Genomic DNA, 17,549 nt, shown 5'->3' with positions numbered 1-17,549 from the left:
CCTTGTCAGCATTGTTGCATAATTCTATCATTGAAATTTAAAATAATTCCAATGCACAACTGAAGGTATAGAGACATGATATAGGCTCAATTTTAGTTTGGTAGCACGCTTTATTTCTCAAGTAATATATGATTATTAATATGCGTATCGGCTGTAGTATTTAACCCTTTATACAGCTAAATATCAACTATGTAGGAAATTTGTGAATGAAAATCAGCTCAACAGTTCAACATTTCAAATTTTAGACAATCTGACACAAACAATCCCTACCCGTTAACCCAATAAACCGCAAGAAACATTCAAAGAATATCCCAAAAAATTCAAGCACAAGTCTAATGATATTCTACCTACCATTACAAATTGTAAAACTCACACTACAATTAGACAGCATAATCCAAGAATAATTCTCCTCCCTTACTCATCAAACTGTACCGGTACCGCTCTGACGCAATTCATTTGCTCCATGTGCAAAATTACACTTCTCACCAAATGTGCAAACACCCTTTGCAAAATTGTCACACAATTTTGTTTTATAATTGTTTCCACCACTACCTGCCGTGTAGGCCCCGCCTGGTCCTCCTCTCCCTTTCTGCCCTCCACTCATCATGGACCCACCACCACTCACATTAAAAATCAATTCTCTCACCATCTCGCTTGCATGGTTTATCTGATCAAATGTTCCCTCCAGTTCAATATTTTTCAAATTGGGGTCTGATTCGTGATCACGGATTGCTAGCTTGGTACCTGTTACTCTACAAATTTGTTTCGTATTTATCCCTCCTTTTCCTATGATTGCACCAGCCAAGGAGGCCTCGACACTTATCTTGGCTGTTGCTGACATGCCAAAGCTTCCAGGTGGTGGGGCCCCACCGCCACCTGGCATTGGCCCAGGAGCAACCATTGGTGGACCCGGTGCGTAGTCATGAGGGTTTATGGGCCTGCCAAGGTCTCTTTCTCCATGAGCAAACCGACATTTGTCTCCATACTTGCATCCCTCAGCAGTGCTATACCTATTATGTTTATTAAATATTAAATTAAAAACAATTTACTATTAGATTTAATTCAGCTTAGTGTTCTTCAAACTGTTACACTGGTCAGGTATAGGGGTGTCAGCAGGTACAATACGGGTCGGTTTTAAACAATTTCATACCCATACCCGTTAAGAATCGACCTTACCCCTCTCCTACCTTTACCTGTTAAGAATCGACCTTAAACATTAATGTTATCAGATAAAGAAACAGTATCGGGTAGATAAAGGGTAATGCTAATATAATAATTAGTGTTATTACTATTAAATAAACCATTAAAACACATTAAAGGGGCATTGTCCATGCTTCCTGTAAATACATTTTATAAATTGTAAGAGTTAAGCCCTATAGGGTAACAGATAAGAAATCTTCTTTACCCGTACCTGTTTTAGCAAATAAAACATGAGAAATATACCTGCTACAGAGTTTTGACTTGACGGCTGGGGAATTGGGCCCACCAAGGCCTGCTTGGAACCTTCCAGAAGGAGCTGCCTGTGGGGCCATGTGGTGCTGAGCTGGCACAGCATAATTGTTCATCTGCAGCACTGCATTGTATCCGCCTGGCACATGGTGCAGGAAATGACATCCGTCTCCAAATGGGCACCCAACCATACTACATTTTATTACATTTTCACAAAAGGTCAATTATAATCACTGATGGTACCAGTTCTTATAGTAATTTGGTACTGTTTCGGTAAAGTTTGATAGCAGTATACATTCCTCTATTAAGGATCTCTGCTTTGCTTTACCAGTAAATAATATTTGTTGGTTTTGTCTTGTGCTTTCTTGGTTGATCAATGTTTAGTTGGGAATCTTCGATGAATAAGAAGACAATATCATTTAAAATAAAAAAATTAACCAAAATACAAAAAATCGTTAGAATCCGAAAATTACAAGAAGCTCTCCATCTCGGCTTGAGTTATTATTGTTCTATGAAAATGTGAAAATTTAATCTTAAATGATTAGAGACTGTAATTAACCAATTTTAATAGGTTAAAACTTTGAACCTGAAAAATTTAGTGCAAGGCTTCGATTTGCTTCCCACATCAGTTGCTGTTCCATCAAATTTACTTATTAATAATCAATCAATTTGTTCTTCTCCAAATTTAGGATGATTTTCTCAATTTTACTCATTTTAAATTTGGATAAAATGGATATTACCTGTCAAAGAAAACAAAATATTACAAACTTTTCATACCATGTCAGAATTATGTATAACATTAAGCTGAATTTTTCATTTTTAACCTTAATTCTTGGATAAATTGGACTATTATATAACCTTAATTTTGCATTACCAGTGAAGATGAAATGGACCTTACCAGTCAAGATGAAATAACCTTAATTTGGATAAAATGGACCTTACCAGTCAAGATGAAATAACCTAAATTTTTTATTTTAAAAAAAAAACAATCATTATCATTATGGCATTAAATAGAAAGTTCACCATACTTAATGTCGAACTAGACACAAATAATTAAATATTAAAAAATGTGCACCTAAAATGTCGCTTCCAGTATAGTTTTATAATGTGACGAACTCAACATACCTTTAAATTCAAAATCTTGACAACCTTTTCTCTCTCAATATATTTAAATTCAAAATCTCGATATACTATTTACTGCTGCATAACTTTTGATAAACTCTTTGAAATTAAAATATCGAAAATCCACTCAAACACGAACTTTACGAACTAATCCAAACCTTGAGCGCACGAGGATCTAAAACTTCTCTACGGTCATAAAAATAAACAAAAAAAAAAAAATGGAAGCAACAGATCTAAATCTTCAGAACCCGAAGAAAGAGCTAACCTTTAGTCCGCTTGGCGCCGCCGTTTGTCGCCATTGGCCTCGTCCTCTTGCGGCTGTCCATGATTTCACAAAGAGAGACGAAAAACCCTAAGTCGAATACTAGGGTTTCTACCGACAGAGAGACAGCGCGAGAAAGAGAGAGAGAGAGAAAGAGAGATTTGACTCTGTTCTCTTATAAAAGCTGACGATTGACGCGTCCGATAAGCATCGGACCCAAATAACTACGTTACCCAGTCCTAACCGTCCGATTTACTTCGTGATCCGTGATCGCTTGATTTACACGAATATTGAAGCGAAACACGGATCATAAAGTATATTGGACGGTACGAAGTACCATGCCCATCGGACGCGGTCCTCACTTTGACGAATAAGGATCCCTTATAATAACTAAACTTTTTGGTTTGGATCTGGACCGTTCGATCTTCTCTGCACGATTATTTAAGGTTCAATCAAAGGTCAAAATTTGGGTTACTCTAGGAGATATGACGCAGATGTGACGAGATAATTAAGGAATTGTCGGTTTTACACTATGGCCCTTAAACTTATCTTAAATTCTATAATAATTACTAGAGTAAATTTTGGGCTGTATGTGCAGGAAAAGATTGAAATCTCGTCGAAGACTACGACAGTCATAAAGCCCAAATAAAATAAAAATAATTTAAGGCCCAAATAACAACCGAAAGAACTATCAAGATGTATTTTCAGTTTATTGAAGCCCAAAAAATAGGTCCCAGGTGTATCATATACAAATTATACAAATTTGGTCGATTTGAATCTCATCTCTTGTATTAAACGTGTAGATATTTTGATCAGCCGAAAGATATAATTAAAAGATGTAATTTCGAAATGAATATCAATTTTTCGATCCAATTTTGTTCGAATCCTAATTGAACGTTCCAAATCTAAACTCAAAATTTGAGAGAAAAAGCAAATAAAAGCCAAAGGAAAAAAGGATGATATCAACTCATCTCCCGCCAATTCATCATAGGTTCTCTTCTCCCTATCTCTATTTTTCTCTCTTGAAAATGGTTTGAATTAATGCAATGTTTTAAATGCGGTTTTGTTTATACACACAAAAGATCATTACATAATGTATATACGGTATATAGTCGTAATCGAAGCAATCAAAGACCGCTACATACTGTATATACATGTATACTAGCATCGTACCCGTGCGTTGCAACGGAAACAGATTATTTCATTATAAAATATTATAAAATGAAGAAGATCAAGCGTTTCATTATTTCATTATTTGCGTGACCTTTTTGAAAATCAACCGTTCAAATACGTGCTGCACAAATCTCAAAGCAATAATAATACTGATACGACACGATACGAATACGGCGATACGACAATTTTCAAAAATGAAGGATACGATACGGCTATTAATATATATATATATATATATATATATATATATATATATATATATATATAGGATTTGGCTAATATGCTACGGGTAGCTAAGAGGCCTCCGTGCTACGGCTCAATATTCGAGTTTTCAAAATCCTAACGGTCGATCCGAACCGTTCATCTTGTTCTCCATATTAATATGTGCTTGGAGACCAAATTTTACATTTTTCTGAATTTTTTTACTATTTATTAAGCCACTTTGAAAACCACTGATCCAACGGTAGTTTCTGGTTTTACTGTTTTGCTAAGCCACCGTTGGATCAGCGGTTTTCAAAGTGGCTTAATAAATAGTAAAAAAATTCAGAAAAATGTAAAATTTGGTCTCCAAGCACATATTAATATGGAGAACAAGATGAACGGTTCGGATCGACCGTTAGGATTTTGAAAACTCGAATATTGAGCCGTAGCACGGAGGCCTCTTAGCCGTAGCACCGTAGCCAAGTCCTATATATATATTTATTATTTTATATATGATATTTATATAATTATAATTTAAATCAAATTTGTAGAGAAAAATAGTTAAATACTATATTTATCTACAAGATAACACATGTGAACTCTAGTGTAGTGGTAATAATTTTGGCACCAACAGAACCCAATTGGGTTCCAATCCCGCCTTCAGCAGAAAAAAAAAGGGTGCACGGTGCACAGGCTCGGTCCGCAGGCGCCGTGCGTTGTTCAGAGGCGCGGTCCACGGGTGCGGCGCGCGGTCTACGGGCGCTGGGATCATATGCGGCGCGACCAGTACATGCTTAAGTGTTGAAGCACATAATTTGGAAAATTCATCTATGTGCGATTTGGAAATTGAAACAGTAAGGTTCTCGATCCTCCCATGTACAATCAGCCAATATCTCGACATGCAGCACACCCACATTAATTATTCTTTAATCAAATATATGGTAAATCACATGCTTAATTAATATTTAGGTCACACAAGCCTTTCTAATTTTACTATAACAAAATATGGTTAATATTTACTTCTTAATATATATTTTGACTGAAAATAATTATCCTATTTTAAAGAACGAAGTATAGAGAAATAGATGGAAACTAAAAAGAGGGTTGTCTAAGTAATATCACTCGTGAAGCCTCTGCCCAGTACAGGATATATTCACATTATCTATTTTTATTATTAATTTAAAATTTGTACAAGTTTACTCTTGACTTTTGAGATGGATGCAACTTGGCACAGACATCTGATGGTAGCAACTGCCCGTTCGATCATCAGAAGATCGATCGATCGACACAACCTAATCTTAAGTCTTAACTGGAACCTTAAATAATGTGAGGTTATGGGGCTCCACAGGTGCTCTAAAAATAACATTTATATAATTAGGATGACCTATATATCTACTATATATATATATTAAATTATACAGCCAAAGTTAGAATGCATCTTCGCAAATCTTGTGAACAAAAAATCCTAATATATATATAATGTCCTACTTAGTATCTATATATATAGAGAGAGAGAGAGACTTCAGCCTTACTACATATATATATAACTCATCTTCTATAGACCAAAGAGTTCATCGATTCTCGATTTGAAAGAAATTGTCATGGATTCTGAAGTGCATCATACTTCGATATGGTTTCGGTTATTGGTCTTGTCGATCCTGTCTTTTATAAGCATATATCATGCGATGATTGGCATGTACTGGCAAAACAATCCAGAAATGCTAGTAGCCTTTCAATTTATGTATAATTCTGCTGTTGTATTCCTGTTGTATTGGGAGCTGTCTCTGGAAAACAGTAAGCAGAAAGAAGCTGAGAAAATGGAGCTCCCAATATGTACAGCAAGTATGGAAGCAAACAAAACAAAATCAAGATCTGAGAAGGGGAGATCATGGATCAGGGATATGATCTTTGATTTTTTGAAGGTGGTAATAGCGATAGCTCCGATGGCTTTCCCGGTTTCATCTGTTCTTGCTGCTGCGTCGCAACAGAAACTATCTGAGCATGATGAAATCAAGTATTTGTTAGGGCTTGGGTTATCTGCTGTCTTGATTCTTCAAACATTTTTTTTCGTTAGCATTCTTCGTGCGAGAGGATACCGATCCATCTTTTCATGTATATAATTAATTATTATATATATTTATTTTGGCATAAGACATTTGTTTGGAGATGTTCTCTTTTGGTTGCTGCTAAAGAAGGTTTTAAGATTTGTTGGAGATGTTCACTAGATATGAATATGATCGATAAAATATATTTTTGATATTTTCATGCATTAAAATTGCTTAATTCATTACAATATATATATATATATATTTATCACTACGGTCTCCATTAAGAATTAAAATGCTCATTATAGAGATGAGGTTGAATAATGCTGCAAAAAATGTATGCTCTTTTAGTCAATTTATCAGTTTGTTATTACTCATTCAATCTTTTCTTAATGAATCGCAATATCAAAAATTGAGTTGCCATGGTAAGAATATCTATTTAGATAAAACCAATTAATTGTGATAAATAAAAGCCTTATAAAATTATTTCAGTGACCTCATGAAATAAGTAATTATGACATCGTGCAGCAACAATTAATTAATCATGGTGTATCATTCTCTCAAAAAAATCATGTATATCATGATATATACTTGTATAATTTTTAAGTATCTAGGATTAGTTTAATATATTTCTATATATATTGCAACCCCACATTTTTATTACACCTATAAATATCCATCATAAAAGCATAAATTAGATATTTTCTCATCCAAATATAAAAAAATAGTTATTTCCCCATTTAAATTTAACCGTTTAATTAATAAGTAGGGTTTAAATGTCCTATTAATTGTTTATGTGGTCCAATCATGCTTTACATCTTTATCTATGTTTTAAATCACTCAAGATGATCTTCATATTAAAATGTATTTGCAGATCAAATTTTATATTTTTTTTAAAAACTTTTTTATTATTTTTAAGATAGATAGAAAATTACTCTAGAATCTTCTGAAAAACAATGATTTGTACCCATAAATAACTAATATTTTTTTCAAGAAAATAAAATTTTTTGTATTCAAGCACATTTATTTTGGAGACCATGTTGAATAGTTCAGATGGACTATTTAAACTTTGAAAATAAAAATAATAATGTGAGACATGATTTGGGATACAAAAATAATAGAACATTTTAGCATTGCTCTTAATTAATATACCAATTATTCAATTTTACCACTTAAAAATATAATTTAATAAAATAAAGACAGGACCACATTATTTGGACGTATAAATTTGCTTGTCGATTCTGACGGGAGAGAAACATATGTACATTTTCTCAAGAGCAAAAAGAGATTTCTACCTCAATCAATAAGACTCGAATTTAGATCAAATTCTGGTACTCCTTATTATATACAAAAGTTAGCAAATTATTCACAAATAATTCGAATTTGAGCACCCACAAATCATTCAGCGAATAAAACTGGGTAATCGCGAATCTTATTCGAAATAAATCATCACTCCATCAGATGCCTTTTTGGCCAAAAATTTGCATTTCCTCTTTCGTTAGCCAAAAAGTAGAGAATCAAATAATGAAATAAGAAGTTATATTACTAATTGCTCCTGGTGCACCGCATTAAAGTTCATCAATTCATACTCAGATCATTTATATTCACAAATATATTTTAAAGACAATTAATGTGTAACGAGTTCTTTTTAGTGTCACCAATTCACCATCTTGCTCTTTACATAATGCAGTAAGAAACGTACAGAAAATCATACTTGTGAGATTAGCTGGATATATAGTTAAAAAGCAAAACTTAACAAGCAATTTTGCATGAATATTCTTTCCTTTTTAAGATTTTACACACAAATTATTAATGATTCCAAAAACCATTTTTTGACAAGTATTTTTTAAATGTGGTGTATTGCAAAATTTAAAAATAATAATTATGAATCATTTTTGAATTATATTTGAATTAAAAAAATATATATTCTGCCAAACATTCTCCGAATCATGAAGTTGTCACTATGCTCCTTATTATAGAGCGGAGTCAGAGCAGGGACTGAACCAGCAGAGCATCGATCAATCTAGCTGCTATTGTATTTTACTTGTTGGTTTTATTTGATACATAATATTGAGAAATGGGTATATTAAATAAAATAGTTAAATTTGGATGTAAAATAAAGTAATTTTTAAATTTAAACGAGAAAATAATTTTTTTTTGAAAAAAAACAGAGGTCAAGATTCTATTTGATTGATAAATGTTTTGATACAGAAGTTATGTTACAAAATAAGTAATCTGAAAATCATAAATAAAAGTCTACGTAGGAGCTCCCTCTATAAAGCAAAATATAAAATTGAAATGTAGTAAAATGCATAATAAAGGAATGTTGTCTGTTGTGCCTCAGCATCCCTTCACCTCCCCCTGTTTGCTGGTACTTGCGTGAGCTTAATTCCCATTGCTCTCTGATTTGCATCATCAATTCCGTTACCATGGTCTGTGTATCTCTGAACACCCTTGCACATCGTTCTCTCCCTACAATGAAGTGCACAATCAAGAATAGTGCTGAGGCATTCTAATTTGATATGCTGATACCATAATAGTTTGAATTATTATTGATACTTCACAATCAAAGAATAAATGCCTGTCCGTTTCTGCTTTTGTTTTGCACATGAAGCATCTATTATTGATAAGAATGAAACCTTTTTTTTCTAAAGTTGTCTATCGTCAGAATCCGGTTCTGTATCATCAGCCAAACAAAAACTCTAAATCTTGGAGGTGCTCTTGTGGTCCAGATGCTCGATATATTGGTTGCTATTAAAATGGTTCGTCTTTGATGGCCATGTATGCTGACTTTACCGTGTATGATCCTTTCAAAGTCCATTTCCATGTTGCTTCATCTGAGGCTGTCACAGGCATCGAAAGCGCAACGTGTCCTGTGAGAGTTGTGAGTTGCTCTGCTGCCGCGCAATTCTGAGATTGGGTGCATGAGTTGATGCATCAAATCTGAGTTGATCGCCCCTCCCAAAGTCTGAGTTGTGTTTTGCTCATGGGAATATAAATCTGGAAGTGTTGAGCTGATAATACCTATTTCCCAGCTAGTCGTGGTGCCCAAAACTGATGCTCATTCCGAGACGAGGAAATACTACAAGAATGAGACACTTTTTGCGAGGATAAAAAAGTGACTTTTTGTAACGGAGTACTGTCATTGTTCAGCTTTTTCTTTTCGCGACGATACTTTTCGCGAGGGAGTACCGTCATAAATGTACTTTTCCCCTCGCAAAAAGTGCCTGTTGTTGTGATATTTAAACCTTGCTTTTATATATGATGGATATACATCTAAATTTATCTTAAAACTAGTTATTTTGATCGATTCAGGACAATAATGGAACTCGGTCAATAAAATTGGTCATTAAAGACGGAATGAGTTTTGTTTTTCTTATAAATAATTAGTTATCTTTATCAATTTATTTGGATTCCCATATCTCTCTTGTTTGAATTGATATTATAAATTTTAAAGACGGAGTATGAGTTTTGTTTTTATAAATTGAGGGATCCACTTACATCATTTTTTAGTGACACTGGATTGCACTTTATATTTTCAAAGTCCAAATAGTTGATTTAAACCGTTCAATATAAGAGATATATTCAAATGTATCAAATTTTATATTTTTTTTTTACTATTTATTAAGATGGGTATGAAAATTCAATGGTATGAAAACAATGATTTTGTAAAATGCTTAATAAATAGCAAAAATATTCAAAAAAAAATATAAAATTTGATCCGCAAGCACATTTAATTATATCCATTGTGTTGAACGGTTTGGATTGACTGTTTAAACTTAAATGTAGAATATAATTCAGTGTCACTAAAAAAGAGTGTAAGTAGACCCCTCCTCATTATAAATTAGTTCTTGGTATGTTTTTCTAAGGTTAGTGATTTATAGCTAGCCAACTAACGATTGTATTAAAAAGTTTAAAATTGTTACAAGACCAGGGGTACCTGGTCTTTGATATATTGTTTTCTTACATTTAACATTTCTGTCAAGTGCAATATTATTATCAGATCATCCCATTAATTATCTTAATTTTATCTTCCCTGTAAATTACAAAGATTAATTTATGGGTCAAAGTAGTTTCATGTTTTGATTATAGTGTGCATTTTTATGGCTTGGATTTGTATTTAGTAATTCGAATTGGATAATTGTATTAATTTACAAACTTTATATCTTTAATATTACAATTCAGATTGAATTTGTTTGTTATTCTTTTCAATAGATAAAGTGAATTTTATTGTCTTGATTCTCCACAATTATTATCAATAAAATTATCCAAACAGTTCAATAACTTACATTCCTTGCATCAGTTATAACTTCAATAAAATTAAAAGGGTGCAAAATTGAACTGTTTCATTAACAGTTCATTTAAAATGCTAATTCATTTGCTTTCAAACATACAAGTAATTCACTAGATAATTAATAAAATTGATACCATGTAGACGTAAAAAAAAAAATCGGATGAGTACTGATCAAATTAATTTGTAATTAATTAAGTCAAATTAAATATTTAACATTCTTTATTTTTTTTTCTTCTATTATTTTCCCCAATAACATCATATATATATATATATATATATATAGAGACAGAGAGAGAGCGCAAAACTAGGGTGTGATGTGCTCACCAAGAGAGCGATGTTGGTGAGCTCAACTTCAAAAGTCTATCGGAATGACTTCAAACTGCGAATCCAATTCTTTGAAATCCATTTGCTTCATAAGTAATACATGTACATACAAAATTTTAAAAGTTACAAATTCATTTAGTACAATGTCAAGCGGTCAAAATATGTTGAAAAATGAATACACTTATAAAAGGTTCATAGTTTTGACCTCTTGACCTTGAACTAAATTAATTCAAAACTTCTAAAAAAATTTATGTACATGCATCACTCATTAAGTAGATGAATTTCAACAGTTAGAATTCATCGTTTGAGGACAATCTAATAGACTTTTGGAGTTGTGCTCATCAATCTCTCTTGATAAGCACATCACACCCTAACTTTGCTCATATATATATATATATATATATTAGAACAAAGAACGACCATAACAAAAGAGGGAGAAGAACACCAAGAGATGGCAAATAGAATAACGCATTTCACCCATCCAGAGCACCAACTCCTCCTCACCTACAAGACAACCAATTTTACCTGTGATCTCTGCAAAGCATCTGGCTTTGGCATCCGCTACCGGTGCAATGCCTGTGATTTCGACCTGCATGAGAGTTGCACTACCTATCCCAATACTCTCTCCTTCTTTGCCCACCCATGGCACACACTGGTACTGGCAAAAGCCTCAGCCTCAACCGTTGGTAGCTCTATCTGTGACCTCTGTCATGAGCCCGTAAACGGGTTCTACTACCAATGCAATTCTTGCAGCTTTGACCTACACCCGGTCTGTTCTCTTTCCTCGAGGGTTGTTCATACTAGGTTTCACCATCACCCCCTCACGCTCGTGCCAACTACTGGCAGCTGCTCTGCTTGTAAAAACAATTTGACGGTTTGGACATACCGATGCGGCATGTGTAAAGTGAATCTCCATTACAAATGTCTGTTCACTGGCAATTAAGGAAGATGGTTCCAGTGCTGTTGCTGGTATACAATAATAAGCATACATGGTGTCAAGATAAGTATGCGAATACTTTAATGGATATCATTTTATGTTGAGTTTTTTTTTTTTTATGGATTCTGTAAATTGCTCTGATTTCAATTAGTATAGGTTTCATCTTCGTGCAAAATCATGAAATTTTAAGTGATCTTTTGGCTTAATTAGCATACTATACAATTGAAGCGTATTACGACCTTTCTTTGCATGGTAGGACATCTCAGAAGTCTCAATATCCCACACAACACAACAATTTAGCAATTATATGAAAACAAAATATTAATGGACAAAATTTGTGACAGTGCTTTTAAATTTATAACTCGGTTGCACTAAATCGGATTACAAACGCATAATTCTATCGAGTTGTATAATCGAGTGTCAATCCGCAGAGAATAAGGTCTGGGGTCTTGATTAGCACTATAGATGTTTATCTTTATTTTTAAAGTTTAAATAGTCGATCAATACCACTCAACATGATATCTATATGAAATTTTGGATGACAAATTTTTAATTATATTATTCTTTTTACTATTTTTTTATATAGATACAAAATCACTTGATCTAAAGATTATGGACCATTTTCTAAAGTATTGATTTTCTTCCTATTTTAAAAAAAGTTAAAAAGAATCTAAAAAGAAAATTGACCTCCAAACACATTTTCTGAAGTATATCATGACGAATAGTTTGGATCCACTGTAACTTTGAAAATGAAGATATTAATCTGTAGTATGAACACATAATACGCTTTTTATAAACCCTCCTCAATCTGAATTGAAATAAGAGACTAATTATGCGCTCTGTATTTATTGATTAATATCTTCGTACTACATATTAATATCAACAATTTTCAGATGTATTTGGAATTTAGAAGGAAAAATATGGTATTATGAATTTTAAAGAATAGAAAATTTTGAAAATTTGAAAAATATGCATAAAATTTTAAACAATAAATAATCGAATCCCCTGAAATATAATTTTCTCCTCCACTCCGTTTTTGTTTTTTATTATTCGTCTCTGTTTTTCCCATCATTTCGGAAAAGGAGTTCAGCTTGGGTCCGATGTCCATTGGACCCAAAGTGGTTTCAATGGGTTCGCTCACCATCGGATCTGCTTTAGGATTCATGCTCGCACTTTTGTGTATGCTTTAAAATTCGTGCGCACGAATTTTAAAACAGATCTGATGGTGAGCAAACCCATTAAAACCACTTTGGGTCCAATGGACATCGGACCCAAGCTGAAGTCTCGGAAAAGAAGTATGCTTGGTTCTTCTTCGATGAATGTGTTTTGCTTCTTTGGGCTTCATTCATCTCATTCCCCTATTTTTGGGCTTTATTGTCAACAGGCCGAAATTTAGCAGAAATAGGCTTCTCTTTTCTTTTTCTTTTCCAACGAATAGTTGTGACATGATGGGTCCCACCTGCTGCCAGTGATCCCGAACTCGTGGACTCGTGGTTGTATATTATGTATCGTTTTATTTTCTGGAAACATTTTTTATTATCAATTTGACGTTTTAACATCTAATTGTGTCATTTATTTGTACGCATGCATGATGCCTGTGGTCGGTTATATATGCAAACCTTTATGCCTATATATCAATGTTACCCTGATACTCCAAGGAAGCAATCGTATCCGTGTCCGACACGTATCCGACACCGACACGCCTCCGACACGCGTCAGACACGCCAGCTGGCGTGTCAGGTGAGCTGGCGTGTCCCTAAAGCCCTGATACGGTCTCTGACACTTGGTTTGACCTGCCGACACGGATTGAAAGCACGGATACGGTCGGGACACGGTAAAAATAAGTTTTCTTCCCCTCTGCTCTACAACACTACGCAGCAAAAACCAAAAAAAAAAAGGGCTTCTCTCCTCTGAGTCGCCGACTGATCCAAACAGCTATCTCCGCCTCAGTACCGAGTCGTCTGATCGACTGATCCTCTCTCCGCCGCCGACAGCTATCTCTGCCTCCGACAGCTATCTCCGCCTCCGGCCATCTTTCTTCCGCCATCTCCTCTCCGCCAACAGCACTGTCTCCTCTCCGTCTCCTCTCTCTCCGCCTCCTCTCTCTCTCCGGCCATCTCTCTCCTCTCTACTGCCGGGTAAGTTGTTTAACCACCGAATTGATAAATTTTTCTGGTTGTTGTCAGATGCATTAAACACTGTCCGATTTTTCTGGTTATTACACTGTCTGAATTGATAAATTTTTCTGGTTATTACACTGTCCGATTTTTCTGATGGCGATTTGGCATACATCAATTATCAGATGGATCTATTAGGTGAAGCTATATCAGTTAATTTGGGTTAATTAGGTGAAGCTACATCAATTTGATTTATTGGAATTTAGGTTAATTTGGGTTTGATTTGAATTGATTTGAGTCTATTTGGATTGAACTTGTGATGAAATTAGTTTCGTATGTTTTCATACTATCTCAAAATCATAGGTGTTGTTATGAATTGTGTGCATATTACATGGCAAATTTTTTTTTTTTTTTACTTATAACATGAGTGTTGAATTAATAATATAATTAAAATAATAAATATATAATAGCCGTGTCGTATCCTCTATTTTTGGGAATTGCCGTGTCGCCGTACCCGTGTCGTGTCCGACACGACACCCGTACCCGTATCCATGCAACATAGCTATATATACTCTTCTTCTTTTTTATTTTAGCTGAGGAAATAAGTATACTGAGTAACTAAACTTGTGTAAAATGAAATCTAGAATTGTCAAAACCTCATCAATATTTCTAATATATTTTGTATTAATAAAAAAATCATTATGCTGACTTAAAGTCTAACACAGTTGCAAAAAAACATTCAGTATGTTACATAAAGTAAGAGCCATAAAAAATAAAAATAAATAAAGATTATATTTATAATCTCCATTTTGCATCTGTGGATGTCGACCAGACTGCACAGATTATTATTTTTATTAAAAACAACAACACATGACATCCAACAAACACATGAATACTACACCAATTTTTATCCAACCGCTGAACGTTTGGGAACGAAAATCGCAACTATGTGAGTGGTTGTGCACAACAAATTTGCCAAACTGAGAAGCTCAATGAGAAGAATATTTTTGTTAAGGAGATTCATCATTTCTAATTTCGTTGATGGCCAAAATTAAAAATATTGACAGCAGAAAAATGCTACAATAAATGCAGCAACTATTTTTCTCTCCTTTTTGAACCTGGAAATTTAAACAAACAAAATTAAAATTAGAAAAAAATATCTCTCTAGATACAAGTAACAATGATTTATCAGAAAAAGATTTATTAACTATTTTACTACCTTTGAGAAAATGGAGTAAATGACCATAATTAATATTCAAACTAGGTGCAATGAGTAACAACCCACATTTATTGCTAATTAATTCCTTTCAACATTAATTTAAATCTTAAACCCTAAACTCTAAACAAAATAAGAAAATGATGTGATATTTGGCATGTTTCATTGCAATACAAAAATAGGCTTAAAGATTTACCTACAAAATTTTAAGAACTTAATTAATACTAAAAAAATTCAATTAACTTAATGGATCGATCTACCACTTTAATTAACCAGCATTACATATAGGGCTCTAGATTGGACTTGTATGTAATTTGATGCATGCAGTATAACTACATGATAGTTTATGCATCAAATAATATTATCATACCTTTCAAGCACTTCAATAATGATTTTCTCAAATATCTTAATCACTAAAACATATTTAAATGTCATATATATTAGATATAATTAATTAGAAAATTTCTAGCAACTTATTAACTTTGAAACCAAAAAAACAAAAAAATGTATTCATGCTATATGTTACGTTAAGAAATTTTTTTTATATAATAAAAAATTAAATGAGAATGTTTAAAACATAATCAAAATTTTTGTTGTTGAACTAGGAGTTGAAAATTAAAACAATTATAACATAACATTAGTCTGAAATTTCGAAACAGTCAGACTTATCAAATCTTGAAATTTATACCTTACATAAATTAAAGATTTATTAAGAAATATGGGGATTTTTATATACATATCTATATATGTATATTCTTCTTTTAGTAATATCAAACAAGTGGAGGGTCTATTTTGAAAAATGTCCAAAATGCATGTAAACAATTCAACCCTCTCTCTCCCTTCGTTGCTCCCTTGTGTGTTTGCTGCCAAAAGAAAGAGAAGGAGAGATCATCTTTTCTCTCTCAAAAATCCACCAAGAAACCTTGAGAAATTGAAGAAAGAATGGAAATTGTTGAGAATCTCTCCTTCTAGTGGCCATCTAGCTTCTCCATTGGTACTCCATTTCTCTCCTCTCTCATCAAAAATCTGAATTTTATCTCCATTGCTAGGGTTTTGCTCAAATCTGAAATGTTTGTATAAATGATGAGTAATCTATCTCCATTATGCTTCTAGGTTGTTAATTTAGTGATTCTCTTCTCAATTCTATCTTAATCTTGATTTTCTATCTTAATCTTGATTTTCTATCTAGGGTTTGGTTCAAATCCGAAAATTAGAGAAATATTTTGATTTGTCTAGTCTAATCCAACAAACAAAGGTGTTGATTGGTAAGTTCTTCTCTCACTCTCTTAAAATTTGAAATTAATTTGGTGTTGATCTCTTTTCTTTGTTCCCTCTTTTGTGTATGGTGATAATTAAACAAAGTCATAATATTTTTGATGAAGTGCTAATATTGTCTCCGAAAGGCCTAGTATTTATTGTGTATGGTGATAATTAAACAAAGTCATAATATTTTTGAGGAAGTGCTAATACTGTCTCCGAAAGGCTTAATATTTATTGTGTATGGTGATAATTAAACAAAGTCATAATATTTTTGAGGAAGTGCTAATACTGTCTCCGAAAGGCTTAATATTTATTGTGTATGGTGATAATTAAACAAAGTCATAATAATTTTTGATGAAGTGCTAATATTGTCTCCGAAAGGCTTAATATTTATTGAGAAAGGCTTGATCATTTATTCCAAAATGGATGATACTGATTGAGAAAGTCTCTATATTGATTAGAAAAGTCTTCATATTAAATCGAAAGGGATTTTAAATCAGAAGGCTATTAAATAGGTCTCTTTTCTTTGTTCCCTCTTTGGTGTATGTTGTTGTTCAATTGGAATCCTAAAAGGTGAACTTTGCATATTCTATGATGTCCAACGTATTGAATCAAAATAGCAAGTGTTGATGAACAAACTTGATTTACCATTAAATTCGTGACTGCACAGTGGACAGATTTTTAGGCTGATTAAGGAACTAATTTGAATGGGCAATTCTAAATCATTCTGGACAAACAAAGAGTCTAGTTTCTAGTGGTTCAAGTTTCAAGTTGTTTGGAGTTTCCTATAAAAAGTTATTGCCGTTTTAGTAACCAAGGGTCAGAATTTAGGGCTGCTGTCTATAATTCTGTTTTTCATTTATTTTGTATTCTTGTTTACTCTTCCTCCAATAGCACTCTCTAATTATAACATCAAGAAGGTGGATACAAAGTTATATGGATTATGTTAAGGAAAGTGTAAAGAAAATAATATCACTCAAGTAAGCATAGCAATCGTCGAACAAATATTGAATTAAGTATATATGTTGATATAGGTGTGGACTCGGTTGAGCAAGATTTTGCGGGACCTTTCGAGACGTCCGAACCATAGGTGCACGATACATTTTTCATAATCAGGTGCGGGGTTCTTGGACTTGTTTGATGTTTCAT

At 33.2% G+C, this 17,549-nt stretch overlaps 2 protein-coding genes across 3 annotated transcripts; one reads left to right on the top strand and one right to left on the bottom strand.

Moving 5' to 3' along the window:
• Positions 1–207: 207 nt before the first annotated feature.
• Positions 208–2,986, bottom strand: LOC144549460 (zinc finger CCCH domain-containing protein 14-like). 2 transcript variants are annotated; one of them, XM_078298203.1, is made up of 4 exons: positions 2,837–2,986; positions 2,036–2,081; positions 1,444–1,641; positions 208–1,010 (listed from the first exon to the last, which is right to left on the bottom strand). In XM_078298203.1, the coding sequence occupies exons 1-4, from the start codon at positions 2,895–2,897 to the stop codon at positions 422–424; spliced, it is 894 nt and encodes a 297-aa protein (XP_078154329.1). In that variant the 5' UTR covers positions 2,898–2,986; the 3' UTR covers positions 208–421. The 2 variants fall into 2 exon arrangements, with proteins under 2 accessions (XP_078154329.1, XP_078154330.1); XM_078298204.1 differs by lacking the exon at positions 2,036–2,081 and having other exon boundaries at positions 2,837–2,971.
• An 8,335-nt stretch (positions 2,987–11,321) lies between these two features.
• LOC144549343 (protein VACUOLELESS GAMETOPHYTES-like) lies at positions 11,322–11,813 on the top strand. The gene has a single exon (XM_078298050.1). It carries the CDS (start codon positions 11,322–11,324, stop codon positions 11,811–11,813), a length of 492 nt encoding a protein of 163 aa, XP_078154176.1.
• The last annotated feature ends 5,736 nt before the right edge of the window (positions 11,814–17,549 follow it).

This window comes from Carex rostrata, chromosome 35 (assembly GCF_964058835.1).
Source record: "Carex rostrata chromosome 35, lpCarRost1.2, whole genome shotgun sequence".
Lineage (NCBI taxonomy): Eukaryota > Viridiplantae > Streptophyta > Magnoliopsida > Poales > Cyperaceae > Carex > Carex rostrata.
This window is presented reverse-complemented; position numbering and strand designations above follow the sequence as displayed.